The sequence below is a fragment of the Eulemur rufifrons genome, chromosome 18 (assembly GCF_041146395.1).
Source record: "Eulemur rufifrons isolate Redbay chromosome 18, OSU_ERuf_1, whole genome shotgun sequence".
Lineage (NCBI taxonomy): Eukaryota > Metazoa > Chordata > Mammalia > Primates > Lemuridae > Eulemur > Eulemur rufifrons.
The window spans coordinates 1360321-1379684 of NC_091000.1; the positions used below are offsets into that span (position 1 = coordinate 1360321).

Genomic DNA, 19364 nt, shown 5'->3' on the forward strand with positions numbered 1-19364 from the left:
AGTGCTAAACCTTCCTCAGCTTGGTAAGATTAGGATCAGAGGACAGGCCACAAAAGCTGTGGCTTGAAACGTGGCAGCTGTGATGCTTCCTGCAGAAACACCAGCCAGTCAAAAGGTGCAGAGACGAGAAAAAACACTCAAGTCTGGAAACTGCAAGTAGCTCAGTATCCTCAGATCACTGGGTAAATGTGTACCTGTGTGTCAGAGTCACTGGAGCACAACCGTGTGTGTGTGTGTGTGTGTGTGTGTGTGTGTGTGTTCAGGGCGGCAGGACCATGGGGAAGGGATGGGCTGGGCACGGGGTGCGTCATGACGACAGCAGGTTGGCTGGGCAGGGCCGACAGGCTAACTCATTGCAATCAGGTCTGTTTCTTCCCTTTACCTCCAGATTCAAAACGCGCCTCGATGTTTTCACGCTGACGTGGCTTCTGGAAAAATCAACACATTACCATACTTGCATGAGTCTGGGCTCTGTCTAGGTATTAAGGTATCATGGAATAGTAATGATAATGACCACAATCTAACATAGTGCTTACTGTATACCAGTCACTCTTTGAACACTGTGGTCACCCTGGGACTGAGGTTTCATCCTTCTCTTCAGTGTCAAGTGGAGGAGAGGCTGTGGTTTAGTGCCATATCCAGGCACTGCAGACACTGCACTCAAACCCAAACGGGCTTCTGGAGTCCACGTTCTTAAATGTTTTATTAAGCTTCAATTTTCTAATTTTTAATTTTATTAATTTCTAAGTGCAAGTAGAAATCTGCTATGCAAATAATTTAAGAATCCCAACCTAAATTATTATTGCTCATTGTTTCTTTAGCTAGTATTTATTGTCCTGTGTGCTGCAGTTCTAGGCAAAATGGCCAAGTGTCCCATCTTCCTGGCACATAGAGCCTGCCTCTGGGGCTGTGTGCACGACACCTTTCTATGTAATATTTATGAATGAGAGAGCAGTTCTACAATCAGTGGGAAGATCTCTGCTTTTCTAAATTTATATTATCTTGATGCTTACATTTTATTCTTTGCTCCTTCAAATGGCATTTGGGCAAATGCAAAAAAAATAAAATGGAAAAAGAAAGATCTCCCTAGCATTCATAATAGTACATACACAGAAATCTTAAATGCAGGCTCAAAGATTCTGTCAAATATAAAAATGAAACATCTGTGAATGTCTGAAGTACATTTTTAAAACAGAACTAAACCTTCTTGCTTCCCTCTACAAAATGTGCTAGTTTTCAAAACTTTCAAAACTATTAATGACTTTTCAAAGCTTCCCACAAAATTGTTTTGTCAGTATCCATTCATGAGGAACGACCTATATCCCTTGGTGGAACCTAATTTATGTTCCTTGCTGTGTTTTCTTTGAACATTCTTGAATTTAATTATCTGGAATAAACTGTTCCTCTTGACAAGAAATACTGTTTCTTGGTTTTATTCCACGTCTATAGAAATTTAGAATCACGATCCAGTAGAATGGGGAAAATCGTTATAGACTAAATATATCAAGAAAATAAGTGTCCATGGAGCGTGGTGGAAAAGGCCATTTCCTTAGTTTTCATCAGTGATTAGATGCCAAGAACACATAAGAAAGGAAAAAAAGTCAAGCAGAAAAGCCAAGTTCTCTGTGAATGTGTGATTAATATCGCTAGTCAATTGAATCTTGTAAGCAGTTCAAAATGTTGTTAATTACAGTTCAGGGAAAGCAAATTCAATATCAAACACTTTAAAGCAAAAGTAAATGGGATTTGATGGCACTGGCAACTGTGATGTGTTTTGAGCAAGGCTGAGCTACTTCATACATTAGCATAGTTGTTTACGGACTTAATGATATGATATTTAAAATGTACTCTAATGTGGGTATTAAGTTAGATCAGAACCGTGCTTAACAGTTTCAGGGTGGGAGGCCATATGTGCCATAAAGATAAAAGGATTTAGACAGTTGGAAAAGCAGCAAGTACAAAGATCCCCGTAATGAAGAATGCAGGAGGACCTGCTCTCTGGGGCAGCAGGTCATCTCTCACCGAGCAGAGTTCTTTCAAACGCAGAGATGGCGAACTGCCTCTTACAGATGCTCTCCACTCCCACCATTGTCCAAACCTGACCACTTTTCATGAGCTTGAGCCTTGGATAGAGCTATATTTGTCCCTCAAGGTCAACTGCTTAGTATTTAAGATGTTCCACCTTCTAAAGCCAGGGGACGGGCAATTGCCGTCAGTAGGGTCCCCGCTGAGTGACCTGTGTTCTGTCGTACCAGTGGCCAAGGAAGTGGTGTCACCTAAGGAGGTCAGGCGACACTAGGAATGCCACCTGCAAACAAGTCTCCAACTTTCCCAGCAATTAGTTATTTGGACTGATTAACTTTCCTTTTAGTCTGCACATGTTCCCTGGGCACATGCCGCATGTCTTTCCTAAGAAGCAATTACAGGAATGCTGAGCAGCGCTAGACTCTCAGTAATGGAAACCAGCTTCCTCCCATCTCTGCCCCAAAGGAAAACGGAAGGACGCAGGGTAACTCTGTAAGGTCGGAGGTCCTTTTAGGAAAGCAGAGCTCTAGGAGTGATGTCAAAGCAGAGTGTTTAGATATCCACAGGGCAGCGTGAAGGATCAGGTTAAAAGTGAAATTTAGAAGGCTAAGCAGAATGACAAAAACCTCCCATCTGCCATGCAATTTTGCCTCTGGTTTTGGGAGTGAAGCCACATCAGCTACCTCTACCTCCCTGACACTGAGAAACAAGTGGCACGTTGAATTACCTCGTGCCAGGGAGGGGAGGTGGAGGCACACACATCAGACATCCAAAGGAGACCCTGGGATTGCTGTATTCTGCGCCAACTTCTCGTTCATTTGCCTTGGTGACGACGTCCCATGTTCTAGGGCAATGCTTCTTTGAAGCTCACCCCATAAATCCCTGTTCCGGCCCCTGGGCTGGCTTCTGAGGCCACGCGGCACAGCAGGAAATTAGGAATAATACAGACACGGGTAAAAGTTCCAGCTCCACCACTCACTGGTGAAGGTCACTGAAAAAGCTACACATTTTTAGCTTCAATTTCTTCACCTGAAAAACTGTGACTAATGACACCTTCGCAGGGCCTTGCAGCTGTTACCATATGGAACACGTGAACGCACCAAGCCCAATTTCCGGCATTTAATGAACTCTCAGTAAATAAAAGGTTGCTGCATTCTTTTTTTACTATGAAATAATGTGAAATAAAAAAAAAATCAGTGCTCCCCGGTTAACACGTTAGCGTTTCAACTCTTCACTTATCTGCTCACTCATCCATGTAACTACAGTTCAATATATGGAGGTGCAATACGAGAAGAGGGCAACACTCATATATCACTTGGACACCCCCTCCCCCCACACCCCACAAAGAAAACAAAACCCAGGGCAGCAAAGTTCGTCCACAACAGGATCGAGTTCCGCCCATTGAACTCCCCCTCTGGGGACCTCGAATGCGGACTGTGCCGAGAACTGCAGGTTTGGCAGCAGCAGCCGTGGGAGCAACGTAGGGACAAGGGGAGGTGACGACAAAGCCAAGTCAGGGGACAGTCACATGGACAGGTAAGTAGAACCTGTGGCTAATATAAGATTGTGAAGGAGAAAAAATATATACAGAATGGATAAAGCCATGGGAATACAGAAAGCAGACTTGAGGCATCAAAATATAGGAGGAAAAATAAAAGAACTATCTCATATCCTGAATGCTGTTCCCGTGCCGGCCTCCCTAACGTCAAACTATGGCATAGTTCTTGCCCCTCCCGTGAATCCTTCAGGCGCCTCTCTCAACACGTGAGCTCTTAGGTCCGGCACCCAACACTTAGGAGACCTGACGAATCTCCATCCTCACAGAGGTCTTGCAGATGTGTCAACTGAGTGCTAACTTACTTTAAAACACTTTGGCATGAATAGTTTGCAGCACACATATCTGCAGCCTAACTTTTGTATAAAAGGTGATTAGCATTTAATTAATTGACATTTGAAGTCTCCTAAACAGGAATCAACATTCTAGAGACAACAATGGAGTCACTGCAGATTTTGTCATGAAAATCTACATAGGAAAGTTTGTTAATTAGTATAAATTATAATTATTAATTAGTCATTTAATTGCATAGAAAGAGCATGAGCCTCAAATCCCTTGTGACATCTGTTTGATTTTGTGTCATTTCTTTTACAGAGAAAGCTGCCCAATATGACCAGAAGATCGGCTGGTTTTGCCTCTATATCACAGTTCCGAAAACCACAGCTGACAGGCTCAAACTGGCCCAGTGCCTGTTTGTAAAGAAAGTTGCACTGGAATAACGTGTTTACATGCCGCCTGTCTGTTGGCTGCTTTGCAGACTTCAACAGCAGAGTTTAATAGTTGTAATGAGATGATATGGCCCAAAAAATCAAATATATCTACCATATGACCCTTCACAGAGGAAGTTGTCTATGCCCAGCTTCACATCACTGCATCCCCCTTAGCAGGAAATTCTGCAAGTAGCTTCTCAGTCTCTGACGACTGTGATCAAGCACATAAGAGCAGCCATACGACTGCTTTGTGCTCGTCTATGAAAATGCATTTGGACTAAGACTTGGACAGAATTTGGACTAAGATTGTCTTGTTCTCACCTCGTGGTGACATTGTAGGAGCAGAGACCTACGGCTTGCGTTGATCTGTGGTCCAGTCTCAACAGCAGTAACACCAGTCCCCAAATAGTGCCTGGCTAGAGGTTTTTCCTCCCAGATGAAGAGGAAGGAAGGAAGAGAGGGAGGAGGGAGGGAGGGAGGGGGGAGGGAGGAAGGGAGGGAGGAGTGAGGGGGGAGGGAGGGAGGGAGGAGTGAGGGGGGAGGGAGGGAAAGGAACTGGAAGGAAGAGAGGAGGGAGGACAAGCACTGCACCACCCTGACCCCGCTGTACCCCCCGCTCTCTGACTCTCAGACGCGCCACGCTGCTCTCCTGCTGGACAGTGACAACCTCACAGAACATTCACGTCAGAAAAGGTCATGGTCAAGACGCCAAAGTACCAAACAGCCCCCTCTTTCACTAAACAAATGACTGCTACTTTTTTTTTTTTTTTACTAATTACGGCTTTATGGTCACTCTAGAATGTTCTCCCTGTGGATAAGATCTATTGAGATATCCAGTCATGGAATTGCCACCCAATTTCTGTCAACACTCAACCCAAAGCAAACCTCCACCTCCTGGGCTCTCCCTAAGATCACCGACCGACCCAAACCCTGCGGCAGGTTCTCTAACACAGCCTCTTGCTGAGACACCCCACGGTTCCCCACAGCGCACGCTGCGGCGGGTGGCAAATCCGACTTGCTCAATCTCGGCGTTCCCACGGTGGCTGGGTGACGCACACTGGCCTGGCACTTCCATTCCCAACACGCCCACCTACAATAGCACCAACTATGCCACCGTCCTCTGCACACAGACTGCTCACCTGTGTGAAGTCCCGTGTTGCCATGTTGTTAGGACAAGTCCAGCTCTTCATTTCAGGTTCGTTTTATACTTAACTCAGGGCAGGCTTAGCTTAGGACTTAGGCTACTACAATTGTCTACTTGAAATGCTCTGGACAAACTGGGTTATATGATTCAGCAGAGTATTGAATCTGGACGAATGATGTGAAACTCCTTAATAAAATTTATATTAATATCAATTTTAGAAGGATAGCGATAACAAAGGAGGATTATAGAAATTTATACAAGTTCTTTGTCTTTTCTTTGTTCACATTTCCTGAATATCAATTATAACACTGAAATCTTAGTTTCTTTAACTGCAGAGCTTTTAAATCTAAATTGCTATGTTACATTTTCAGCTAAGATCACCAAATACATCACCTGGGTAGGCTAACTGAACATTTTTCATGGATATGAAGTATCAGTAACTCGGCTGATTATTTAACAGAAGAGTCAGACATTTTTCAAGGTCATGTCAAGTGTGGAGAACAAGCCTCGGTCTGTGATACGTGAAACTCAGGACGATTATCACAGTACAATCACTGGGCTCAAAGGCCATGGTTCATGAGAACATGCGCTGCTGATACACTTGGACAAGAGCACTCAATATTAGGTCTCTCAATTTTGGGTTATAATTAAAAGTTGTTAAAAGATATGTGTTGTCATTACCCAAATATGATGGAAATTATTTCTATCAACCTCCAAATTCAAAAAGCATGTAATAGCATTGGTTCTACCATGAGAAATTATTCCATGTTTTTCTCCCCCATCACTTTTCTTTCTTTTCAATTTCAGTTTCTCTACAGTATATCCTGCTTTTATATGTTTTTTCTCTTTTATATTTTCCCTCTCTGAGAATGAGCCCACTGTCAGCACTCAGCGTCACTGTGCAGCCCTGAGGCCAGCACGCTGCTGTCCGCCGAAATCTGGGTGGAACCTGCACGGTCCAGGAACGTTACCTTGACAACTGTTTCTGCCACCGTCCTGACCTATGTGGACTGCGTGGCTGCACACGTCATGGTGACGACTGGTACTGTCTTTGGCCTTGAAATTGCTCTACACCTCCTTTCCTAGGAAGCAGGAGCTTGTTACATAACAAGTATCTTGTAGGTGCAAACAGCCCCTGGAAGCTCAGTGTGACTTAAGAGCCCTATTAATGAAGAATCTGTTTTTGCCCTGCTCCCTCTGCTTCTGTCCAGGACATCCAAGGTGGGGGGTTCACTTGACCTCAAGCTCGAATGAGCGAATCACTCGACACAGCTAACAGCGAGAGCAGTAAAAACGCTAATGTCATCCAGTGCAGGCAACCAATCTGTCAGGACCAAAGGAAGTAACAGACCCAGTTCCGTCTTCCCTGGTTTGCTAGTTGAATCTAGAAAAAACGTCCTCTGAGTAATGATGGTAGGAATTTGAAATACTTAATCTTGGAAGAGAAAAGACTTCAAAGAACAGGAAAAAAAAAATGAGGTGGGGTGGAAAAAAAGCTCAAAAACAGTTTTCATTTGTTGTTAAATTGATTATTAAATTGTACATAACTCTGGCAAACACCCAGAGACGTCACCTGGCTGTCTAAAGGCAAAAGTTAAATGTAGCCTGGGAATTCTACCTCCAGTTTCAATGTCGTTTCTGTGACCATTTCCAAGAGGTCATGAGTATGGGGACTTTGGAATCAAATAATTCTAAACTGAAATATCTGCTTCCTAAATTAATAGTGATTTAACACAAGTCAACTATTTAATGGCTATACGTATCGACTTCTCATTTGCCAGAAAGTGTGAGGGCCAACTTGGATGATCAGGGTGAAGATTAAACAGTATAACTTATGTAAAATTCCAATTGCAAAGGCTGACAGAGTAGAACTCTTTAATTAGTAGTTACTGATGATGGTGGTGATGAGACAACTATTATTAAGACCATATCAATGATTGATATTACCATAACAATGCCAGAACTAGGACCTCTCAGAAGTTACACTGAGGCAAATTTTTCCTTAACATGAGCAAGAATTTTGTTAATTTTCAGAGAGGATCTTCAGTTTCTGCTTTTCTAGCCATTATGTTAGGATGTAATATTTCAAAACATGTGTCATCACTACCCTCTTGAAATACGGGATGTAATTCGTCTGACATCTGTAACAAATGTAACATACTGAGTTTAGGGTAAAAACCACTGATTGGAAATTTACCTTATTTTAGTAGTAGTGGCAACAGAACATACTTTATTCACAAATTTTATCCCAGAAACATACCTATGCCTTCTCCCCTAGGTGCTTAGACACATCTTACAGTGTTTCACTGCAAGGTAAATGTTGGGAATTGTTCCGAATCACTTAGCACTGCTCAGGATAAGTACATGCTATCTGAGATTGTGCCTGAAGTAAGTCACTGGAAGTTACTGAATTTATTTCAAGTTATCATATATAAAGTAAATACCATTATTGACATGAAGATGAATTTCCTCGTGTTTCATTTACTTTCCGTACACTGGAGAGCTAAAATGTACAATCATGATAGAATCCCACAACACATTGCTTTGGAACAGTGTCTGTTTATAATCTAAACAAAAGCCTTCTGCTTTTAGCTATCACAGTTGTGCTTAATAAAATCAGTCATGTAAATACAGATTTTTTTGGCTGTTGTTTTTATGAAACCAGGAAAAGATAATACTAGATAAACAAAAACTGATAACATATACCGCCAATATACTGACACAAAGGCAATTTATAAAAGATATCCTTCAGAAAGAAGAAAAATTATTCCAGAAGGAATATCTTAGAGGTAAAAGGAAAGATGATTCTTTTCTTAATTTCCCCTCAGGATGCTATATAATTAGCACCATTTTAGATGCACAGGAGAAAAAATAACATGTAACGGATGCCTTAAGGCATTTGTAAACTTTAGCTTACAACAGAATCACCTAGAGGACTTGTTGTAACATGAACTTATTATTATATATAATTTGTTATAGCAGAAACTTCTGGGCCCAACCCTCGCAGTGTAGATTAAGCTGGTGTTGAATTAGGCCTGAGCATTTGGATCTCCTATGAATTTCCAGCTGGTGCCGATGCTGGTGGTCTGTAGCACGGTGGGCATCATTGCCTGAGGGTTCAGAGCACATCGGCTTTTGCAACCTTAGCGGGACAGGCCACAGGCTCCGCTGTCTCTTTCCAAACGTGGAAGTGTAGGCTGTCTTGCAAATAAAACCTATAAAACAATCTATTTTCTCTGAACGAATCACTTGAATGTGTAGGTCAATTCAGGCATTGTAACCCTTCACTCTCAAGAAATCCCATTTTATAGTAGCTATTACCTACATCTTACGATGAATCCCACCTTCTCAGCTCTTGTAATTACATTAAACAGGCTGTAAATATTTGGTTTATTTTAGGTCATTCATTTATGTTCCTATACACTAAAAAATGTAGTAGTTATTTTGTAGTTACTGTATACATCACAAACCAAGCTTATTAATTGTGCTCAATAATTCACGAATTTATTCAATATGTACATACTGAATTTGTACTTAGTTATGAGGTATTCATGTTATATGAGTGAAAAAAATAGACAAACCGTGTAATGTGTAAGTTACAATAAAGATTTTTAAAAAGCTGAAAAATTTATATATCATTTGAAATAATATAACTACCAAAGAAAACCAAAATGCAAACAAAAAACCACGAGGAGTGCAAGGGAATGAGAATGTCTAGGACGCTGCAGTGTCGACGGGATGTCCAGGGACGGCCTTCCAGAGGAAGTAGCGTGATGTAAGGCCTCCTGACATCCATGGTATTTTTTGAATTCAATTTTTCAATGTTTTACCTGATTTTTAAAAATATCTGTTTTTGTTTTGTTTCTTCAATTCCTTTAGCTCCTATACTGGGGCTAAAGTTATGAAGAAGTTCTGAACTCTCCATTCTCTGACTGGTTACTTCTGAAAGTTTCCATGCCTTTTGAACAGTCTGAATCTGAAGCCTTAACAGCTCCAGTTCAAAATATGCTCATCCAGTGTACTTGGGAATTCTTAGACATTTAAAAAAATAAAAGTATACATATTTTACCTCAAAGTCCATTTTACTGAGGTCTAATTCACAGACATCATATTTCCCCCTTTAAATGTGCACAGTCATGCAAATGTCACCAGGAGCAATACGGCGCAGCTGCGTCACCGAGGACACTCTTTCACGTCCCTTTGCAGTCAGTCGCCTTTCCCCGGGCTGTGGTCAGCACTAGTTTGCTTACTTCACCTACAGTCTTACCTCTGCCCAGTGTTATGTAAATGGGTAATAGAATATAGAGCTTTCAATTCTGGCTTTTTCTTTTAGCATAGATTAATCTATACTGTTCCATGTGTCAGTAGTCTGGGTTTCATTGCTGACTAGTACCCCACTGTGCGGACGTGCAAAGCTTTCGGTAGCCACTTGGCAGTCGGGCACTGGGTAGTTTTCGGTATGGGGCAGTCACGAATAAAAGTTCTATGCAAATTTGCAACAAGTTTTGTGTGGGCATATGTTTTTACTTCTCTTGTATAAATACTCAGGAGTAGAACTGCTGAGTCATATGGTAAGTGTAGGTTTAACTTCACGAGAAACTGCCAAATTGTTTTTCAAATTGGTTGTTCCATTCTACATTTCCAAGGGCAACGTGTAAAAGCCGTAGTTACTTTGCTTCCACACCAGCACTTGGCATTGTGCATTTTTTTTTCTTTTTACTCTTTTTTTTTTTTTTGGTCATTCTAATGATGCATAGTGGTATTTCACTTTGCTTTTATTTGCATTTGCATCCTGACTGATGATGTTGATCAACTCTTCACGTGCATTTACCACTCATGTTTCCTCTTTGTTGAAGTCTCTGTAAATATTTTTATGATGTAGTATTTTTTCATCTCTGAGGCACCAGAAATAGATATGGATATTTTAAAAAGCATTTTCTTATGTTCCAAATATAATTGAATTTTTAAAGTCCAAAAATAACCATTGCTAATTACCATTACATTTTTCTAATGAATAACACAGATCTAAATAATGAAAAGTTTCAAAGTAGAAATGATAAAATATTGGCTTTAAAACTTAATCAAAATCAGCTAGTTATGATCACATAATACGCTTTTATTACTATCACTGTATATTAATGTTGCGTATCAGGCCAAATACTCTACGAATGAACTATGACAGTTAAACACATCATATTTTCAAGCATTTCACACTAAAGTGGTGCAAACTGTCCCCTAAGGACTGGCCCTTAGATGCCCAATAAAAAATTATATTCCACTTATTGTAAAAAAACATTGAAATGTATAAATACTTATATAATATACCAATAAATACTATATTATCGACAAGGAACTGATTATGAGTACCAAACAATAAATTATGGTTTCATAATCAAATATTAAATATAAGTAGGATCAGAGATTTTGAAGATTGACATGAAATGATGCCACTGTAAATTATTAATTATGTTACAAGGTTATATTCACTCTCCAAGCTTGATTTCTTCATTTGTAAATGGTAATGATATCTACCTCAGAGGGTTTTTAAAAATATGAAATCACTCTCTAGACTGCATATTGATATTTAAATATTAATATTGTATCTATTAATATATAATTTAAAACATGAAAGTCACAGCTCCCTCACTAGGATATAATTTTGCTTATTAGAGAAGTGGACACAACTTTTTGTGTGTTATACGCAGTGTTGCCATCACAAACAAATATATATTCTCATCAGTCACAAAAATAATATATACCACTGTGAGCAAGTCTTAAAAAAATAATATAAAAGCTCTCATTTTTGTGATACTGTGGACAAATATTGAAATCCTAAAGAATGAAAAAATAAAAACCAACCATCTATCCATTTTTCCCTACCCATTATCTAATTCCTTATGTTCTATGAACAACAATTTATAATGTAGATTTGGCTGAATATTATCCCAAATGAAGTTATGTAAACTTTCCCCTTGATGAGAGAGAATGGTACGGCAGGAAAAGGAAAAACATATTCAGGATAAAAGAACACAACTAGCAAGAGAGGGAATGAGGAATTTAAAAAGAAGAAAATTTTTTTCTCCAAAAATACTGTTAAGAAAACTTACGTTAGCCTATTATACTAAACATTGATTAAGTATCAGTGCTGTGCCATGAACTTTGGTAGGTAACAGGAATGATAAGACCGGGACATTTCCATGAGAAGGTTAGGTGGACCGAGAGGCGTTGCTTCCATAAAATACACAGCTGCTGCACAAACTATAGGAAGATTACTCCTACATGTGTTACTGAGCTCTCACGAAGTCTCCAAGGGCAAACACACATAATAAACACACACAGTGTTAAATTAACTCCCTTAAGGAAACACCGAAGTTGAACTACTTTGGAAGAAATGACAAATTTCAGAATCTAGAATTTCAGGAATTTTAGCCACATAAGGGAGACTGCAGAGTAACTCCGTATTTGAATTAATCTGAGGAGTCGAACCAGAGGCCCCCAAAAAGCCAAGACGACTAAAAATGGGCATGCACATACAATGAAAGATTGAGCTACGAAAACAAAGCAAAATAAAAGCACACCATCTGCTAAAGTTTGTAACCACTTTCTCTCACATGTATTAAACCACTTTCTCTCACTCTCTCTTATGTATTAAAATATATTACTACAACTTTCTGAGAATCCCCAAACTTAGAAATTCAGTTAAAGTGGACTCCATTCGATTGTGAACCTAAAGCAAATTCTAATATTTTTTAAGATACAAACAGGACCAATCCAGGTTCCTGAGTATTCCCCCAAATTAAGTTCAACCAATTCATATTTAAATGACAAAACATGAAGACACAAGCCAAAATGAACAAGGATGAGCATAAAGAAAACACAAGTCACAAATAATGAAGTTGAAGTCTTAAAGAGCCAAGATTTCACATATTGTATTATGAGGTTAATAATATAAAATGTCTATATAATAAAGGTACAAAGAGAAATACATTTCATAAAAAAGGAAGCAACAAAGGACTGTGGTACAAACAAAGGCAGATCTGAAAACAAACCAAATAAAATATTTTAAAATAAATTTAAAAATTGGAGACATTAAAATCTAATGGAGATGTTAAATAGCACATTAGACACACTTGGAGAGAGAACTGGTAAACTGGAAGCCATTGAGAAAACCTCAATTGATGGATAACTGTATTATATTCATGGATTAAAAAAAACCACAGTGACTTTAAGAAAAATGAAATTTCTTTCCAATTGGTAATCCAAGGTAATTGTTGTAAGGTTGGTAGGGGGCCGTGTGTACCCTCTCCCATGCTACAAACCCCTCTGCCCTAAACAGTGAGTCAGCTCTAATCCTCTGTTTGAACAAACACCTAGCCTCACCAAGTCCAGCCACATCCTGTGACTGGCAGCACACCCAGCCCCCAGGCTGTCTACCCGACCCAGAGATCTGGCAGCCCGGGAACAGATGCCTGCATGTAAGGGAACTTTCTATAAGTCGGGGTGTTCACCGACAATCACATTCCAGTGCATCGTTACATAAATAGCCTGAGAGAACAGGTTATCCATAAATAAATAAAACTAAATCATGATCTCACATTTAACAAACAGAAATATTTTCTAAACTTAACGTTTTTAAGCTAAAAACGAAATATTGAAATTTTTGCAGTGCACTTAGAAGACTATCACCAGGACTTCAAAAGCAGCAGGGTATCTTTAATAAGAAACAGGAAGTTCTTACCAGGAGGAAATACTGATTAATTTAAACGTATTAAAATTCAAAGCTATGTAATCAAAAGTAACTCATTAATAAAAATTATAAAAAGCCACCAAGTAAGTTATTTGCATCATTTAAAAACTTTATCTAGAATTTTAAAAAGTGGCAAATGAACATAAACTACAGAAAGAGATAACCCAATGAACAGTAAGCAAATTTCATAAATAGGTATTTCAGAGCACAGAAAAAATTAATGGCCAAAAACATTTTTTTAAAATTCTCAAAGTTAATAAATTAGGAAAATACAAATTCCAACCATAAGAGATACCACTTGAGCTCAGTAAACTGCCTTTTGAAAAAACTGATAACGCCAAGTATTGGTGTATATGTGGAACTCATAATATTAATATGACTGTGCACTTCTAAACGTGCTGATATGCAGACTCCACGATGCAGTGTTTTGCTGCTAGTGCAATGGCCTAACAACGTTCTCAGCAGCATTGTTTGTAGTACTAGGAAAATAGAACCACCTCAAATGTGTCCACCAAAACCTAATTTTTCAACGATAAATTTCCATTTGAGTTTGTGGTCCTCGTGAATTGGAGAGTGTACTGAATTTGGGAACCTGCACTTAAGCGAAGACAACCTCAAAAGCATTAGTAAAAAAAAATTGCACGGTTGGCAGGGGGGTTGTATGAAATGATTCTCAAGGCTTACCCCGCTTTTATTTACTTTCATTAATTTATTTAAGTCCTAAACATTAAATTTATAAAACATTCCCTATGAACCACCCACTATCCTTGGTTCTTTGTGAGAATTAGAAGCTAACCCCAAGAATTTTTGCTCCCATTTTATTGTCGGATGGTTTCTGTGAATCACATGTGTCTCTTGTACGTGGCCTCAGATGCCCTGACCCCTGCCTTCCTTGCAAGCTGTCTCTGTTCACGCTCCTCTCCGCCCACATGGCAACACAAGTCCTCTCGCTACCACCCAGAGTCATAACTGTTGCTATTCTAAAGCCTCATGCTCCTTCATTAGGCCTCAATGCACGTCATCTTCTCAGAAATGTGTTTTCTCCCACCCTTACTCAATCGCCTATCACTCTCCATCCATTTAGACTGTTTTTCTTTTCCAGATAGCACTTATACCCGAAATTATATTATATATTCATTTACTTAGCCGTTAGGAAATCATAAAACAAAGCACACTCACAAAACATGAGAGATATATTGCTTTCATTGCTAACCAATAAGCATTGATTATTCACAGTAGGAACTGGACTAATTCACCAAAACAAACAAAAATGATTCCATCTAAGATATTTTATATGATTATGATACAACACAGCATGTGCAATAAATCAGAGTAAGTTTAACAGTAACAGACCATGGTGCCAGAGGCGCCATCTCCAAGTTATGACTCATGAACCAAAATGGATGTTGTTGATAGTAGGAAAGAACTGACACAATTAAAGAGAATGAAGATTAACCACCGAATCAGCAATTTTTTAGTATTTATTTACAGTTTTTATTCTATAATGTTTATAAAACCTACAAATGATTTGGTAAGAGAAAAATGTAATGCATGGACATATAAAAAAACTACCATTGTTTATTTGGCATTTTAGGGAGTATAAAAAGTGAAAAGGGGGCCACTTTTTGCATCAGGGAAATTTTCAGAGTAAAGATAATAACTTTAGAAACTGGTTGTGAAACTTTTCATTCAAAGGACTGAATGAAAACTGTTCTCTCTTACTCTTCACTGTCAGACATTTCACTGCTTATCAGCATCTTCCTCAGTACCTGCAGAAATGAAGCAAAAGGGCTACATCTGTCACCTGCATAGAACAGAATCGCGAGTTCACAGAAACAGTGACCAGAACATGGAAAGGGGGGGCTGAAATTCATCTTCAAGATAGTCTGGATTTATATTCTCCAAGTTGTCACTGTTCCCAATTTCTGCAATGAATTTAGAGTTACCTAAATGAAAAGGAAGATCAAAATCAAATCACTGCAAGTTTCAAATGTGTTTTATCAAATAAGATCACTGCAGTAATTCTGGGAAGAGAAATCAAAGGGCACCAGGATGAGAAGAGAAGGCCTTGCGGGGCGCGTGAGGGACGAGGGCAGGCTGAGACTGGTGGGTACAGGAGGACGTCAGGAGACAAGCCAGAAGCACATCAGAAAGGGCTGTTTATGTTTGGGATACTAAAGGGGAAACCCCTTAGACTAGAGGTTAAAGTTTTCATAAAGGAGGAACTCTGTATTCCTTTTATTATAATCAATTATACTTTAAAGTATTTTCATAAGCAAAATGATGCACATTTATCTACCATATTCTTAAAATAAGTAAGAGTTTGATCTATGGCCTTTGTGGAAAAAAAAACTGTAATAAGTTTCTTACTCTATGAGGTATATTCAGATGTAACTATAGACTAACCAGGAGATTGTCATCACTCTGTTCAATAACTCTTCAAATCCTTTCCACAGAAATATTTGGAAATTACTGAGCAACATCATACAATCGTGCTACAAAGGAAGTTCAACCCCAGGCTTCTAGTAACAAAATCAGGTATAAATATGTAGTTTCTTCAAATATTGTTTACATGACAGGGAGAAAGAGATTATTACACAGAACCAGCCCAGGTGACCATGGACGCTTAGAAACCCTGACCCAGGAGAACTGACAGCACAGCTCCAGTCTGAGTCTGAGTAGACCTGCCCCCGCTGTGAGTTCTAGTCCAAGTCCAAGTTGAAAGGCAGGAAAAAGCCATTTTCAGCTCAAAGACAGGCGGAAAGCAAGCTTTCTCAGTCTTTTATTCTATTCAGGCCTTCAAAGAGCTAAATGAGGCCGTCCACGTAGGGCCAGGGATCCGCTCTATCAGGCCACTGACGCAGATGCTGATCTCATCCAGAAACTTCCCAACAGACACACCCAGCTAGAACAACGGTTAACCAGGTGTTTGGGAACCCTCGGCCCAGCCAAGCTGTGGATTTATCCATCACAGACAGTTTTAATTCTTTCTGTGGCTCTGCATAACTTTTATTTCTCTTTTTCTTATCCTATTGTTTTGTCTCACTCATTGCATTAGCAGGATGCTGGGAAAGTGATGAGAGAGGGCGTAATGCGATTGTTTCTGATAATAAGGGAAAGTGTCTAGTTTCACACCATTAAGCATAATGTTAGCTGCAGGGTTTTTGTGGATATTCTTTAATCAAGCTAAGGAAGTTCCCCTCTATTCCTACTTCGCTGAGAGTTTTTATCATGAATACATGTTGGAGGTTTTCAAATGTTTTTCAGCATCAGTTGATAAGACTGTAGGATTTTGTTCTTTAGCCTGTTGATATGGTGGATTGGTGTCCAAATTTTGGAAAACCTTGTATACCCAGAATAAATCACACTTTGTCAGAGTGTGTACTTATTTTGTGCATCATAGATTTTGACTTGCTAATATTTTATTGACTGTTTTTGCACATATGTTCATTAGATATACTGGTCTGTGGTTTTCCTTTCTTGTAATGTCTATCTGATTTAGCATTAGGGCATCATAGAATGTGCCAGAAAGTGTTCCTTCCGATTCAACTTTCTAGATGAGATGGTGGAGAATTGGTATCATTTCTTCCTTAAATGTTTGGTTAAATTTACCAATGAAACCCATTACTGGTTCTTTCTTTTTAGAAGGTCATTAATTATTGATACAATTTTTCATATATATACATAGAGAGAGAGAGCAAGAAAGAGAGAGAGAGAGAGAGGTCTATTCAGATTATCTAATTTTCCTCATGTGAGTTTGGTGAGTTTTTCTTTTACAGAACTACAGAACTTGTCCATTTCAACTAAATTATCAATTTTGTTGGCATAGAGTTGTTGACAGTATTCCTCTATTATTTTTTTCATGGCCATGGGTCAGTAGCAATGACTCAGCTTACATTTCCATATAGCTGACCTCTTTTTCTCTCTCATTACTATGGCTACAATTTTACTGACTTTTTAAAAAACTATTTAGATATTGATTTTTCTCCATTGTTTTCCTGTTTTCAATTTCATTAATTTCCACTCCAATTTTGGTTTTTTATTTTCTTCTGCTTGCTTTAGGATTAGGCAAGGTAGAGAATACAGTACTTTCTCCAGTTTCTTAAGGTATAAACTGGGATAACTGAATTTAGAATTCTCTTTTTTGATGATATATAATACCATAACTTTCTCTCTAAGCACTTTTTTCTGCATGTTACAAATTTTGATAGATATAAGTTCCTTTTTATTTAAAGTTATTTTTTAAATTTCTCTTGATATTTCTTCTTTGACCGTGTGTGACTGAGAGATGTGCTGTTCAATTTCCCAGCATTTGGGGATTTTCCCAGCTGTGCTCCTGCTAATGGAGTCTAATTAATTCTACTGTGGTCTGGGAATATACTTCGAGTGATTTCTATTTTTAAAATATGTGTTAGTTGTGTTTTATGGCCCAGGGTCCTATATGTCACAGTGAGTGTTCCACAGGAGCTTGGAAAGAAGTATTTTCTGCTGACGTTTGATGGCGAATTTTACAAATGTCAATTGGACCACCTTGATCAATAGTACTGTGCAGACATCTGTATTTTTACTGATTTTCTGCCTGCTAGATTTATCAATTACTGAAAGAGGGATGTTGAAATCACCAACTGTAGTAATGAATTCATCTATTTCTCTTTTCAGTTCTGTCAATTTTTACCTTACATATTTTGACATTATTATTGGTGCATAGAATTGAACATTGCTATGTCTCCTTAGCGAATTTATTCCTTTACCATTGTGTAATTCCTCTCTTTATCCCTGTTAATTTTCTTTGTTCTAAAGTGGACTTTGTCCAAAATTAATACAGCTACTCCAGATCTCTTTTTATTCGGGTTAGCAAGCCATGTATTTCTCCACCTCTGTACTTGTAACCTATGCGTTATATATTTAAAGTAAGTTTCTAGGAAACAACATGTAGTTGGGTCTTAGGTTAGTAATAGCTATTTTTGTAACTGTTTTCTATTTGCTGCATTTGTTCTTTTTAAGCCCCTCTTTCTCTGCCTTCTCTGGTTTTATTTGAACATTTTATATCCTGTCTTGGTATATAAGTAACATTTCTCCTTTAGTATCCTCGTTTTTGTCTTCCCTCTTGACATTGGGCTTCCCTCAATATTCCTCCTCAGGAAGAGTCTGCATTTTGCATCTCTTTTCACTGTGATCTACTATCCTTTTCAGGAGCCCACTGCTATGATGGTAAGGTACAGGTGGAGGGGAGCATTTGTTACCTTCTGATTAAATCTCGGTCTTTTAGTATGCCCGTGTCTCATCTTAGGTGTGACAGGAAAGTTAGAGTACCTGTCGGTGAGAGCAACGTCTTTATCCCAGACTTGTGACAAGGCTCTTGTACAGTCTTTTCTCCTGGAGACTAAGTCTTGTTGTGGAGAACGTTATGGGCGTGTCTAGCAGTGATGACTCTTCCCCTCTATCTGCCTCAACCAAGAGGGAATCTTTTTCAGAGCTTCAGTGTGAGAACCTGCTGAGTTACTGGAGGGAAAACGTGAAACAAAGTGGGTTACTTCCCCCAGGACTGCAGACTTCTAGGGGGTTCTCTTCACTCAACCTCCAGCAATTTCTCTTGATTAACACTTAAGTGTTCCTACAATTTTAGGGATCGGTGGCTCCTACACCAGGTAAGGAGATCTAATCTCCATTTATCCATTTAAATAAATTCTATCTTTTTGTTACTTTTAAAATTTTCAACAATAATTCTCCCCTTGGTAAAATATTCAATATTTACAGGACTAATCTTGATGTACATATAGCTCATGTTGTCTCACAGTCTTACTTAAAATCTTTAAGCTCTCGTTACTTACAGGACAAAGCCCAGCCAATTTCCCACATTATTTTCCTCTCTCTCTTTCACATCTTTGACTCCAACTCAGCTGAGCTTCCTGTTGCTGGCATTTTAATTTATCCTTGTTCTTGTCTCTTGCTTAGTAGAGCCATTCTTACCCTCTGCTACTGTCCCCAATTCCAAACTATCTCCAACCCTGGATGAGCAACCTCGTGTCAATGGTTCATCAAAGCCTCTCCAGGCCCCCGTTAGTAACTCCATGCCTCTCGTTCTAAATGGTGCTGACATTTCATCTACCCTCTTCTGACACATGGTTTCTTTTCTACCAAAACTTATGCTTATTTATCTCATAGATTATTTCTTTTACTAGA

General features: G+C 39.0%; 1 protein-coding gene across 4 annotated transcripts in view; it reads right to left on the minus strand.

The window, feature by feature from the left end:
• SPOCK3 (SPARC (osteonectin), cwcv and kazal like domains proteoglycan 3) overlaps positions 1-19364 on the minus strand; it is a 252226-nt gene that overhangs the window by 160351 nt on the left and 72511 nt on the right. Inside the window, exon 2 of one of the 4 annotated variants that reach the window (XM_069493229.1) lies at positions 5176-5184. The exons of the other annotated variants lie outside the window; for them this stretch is intronic. Coding sequence (XP_069349330.1) covers positions 5176-5184 — 9 coding nt within the window. The remainder of the gene's footprint in view (positions 1-5175; positions 5185-19364) is intronic. 4 annotated transcript variants of the gene reach the window in all.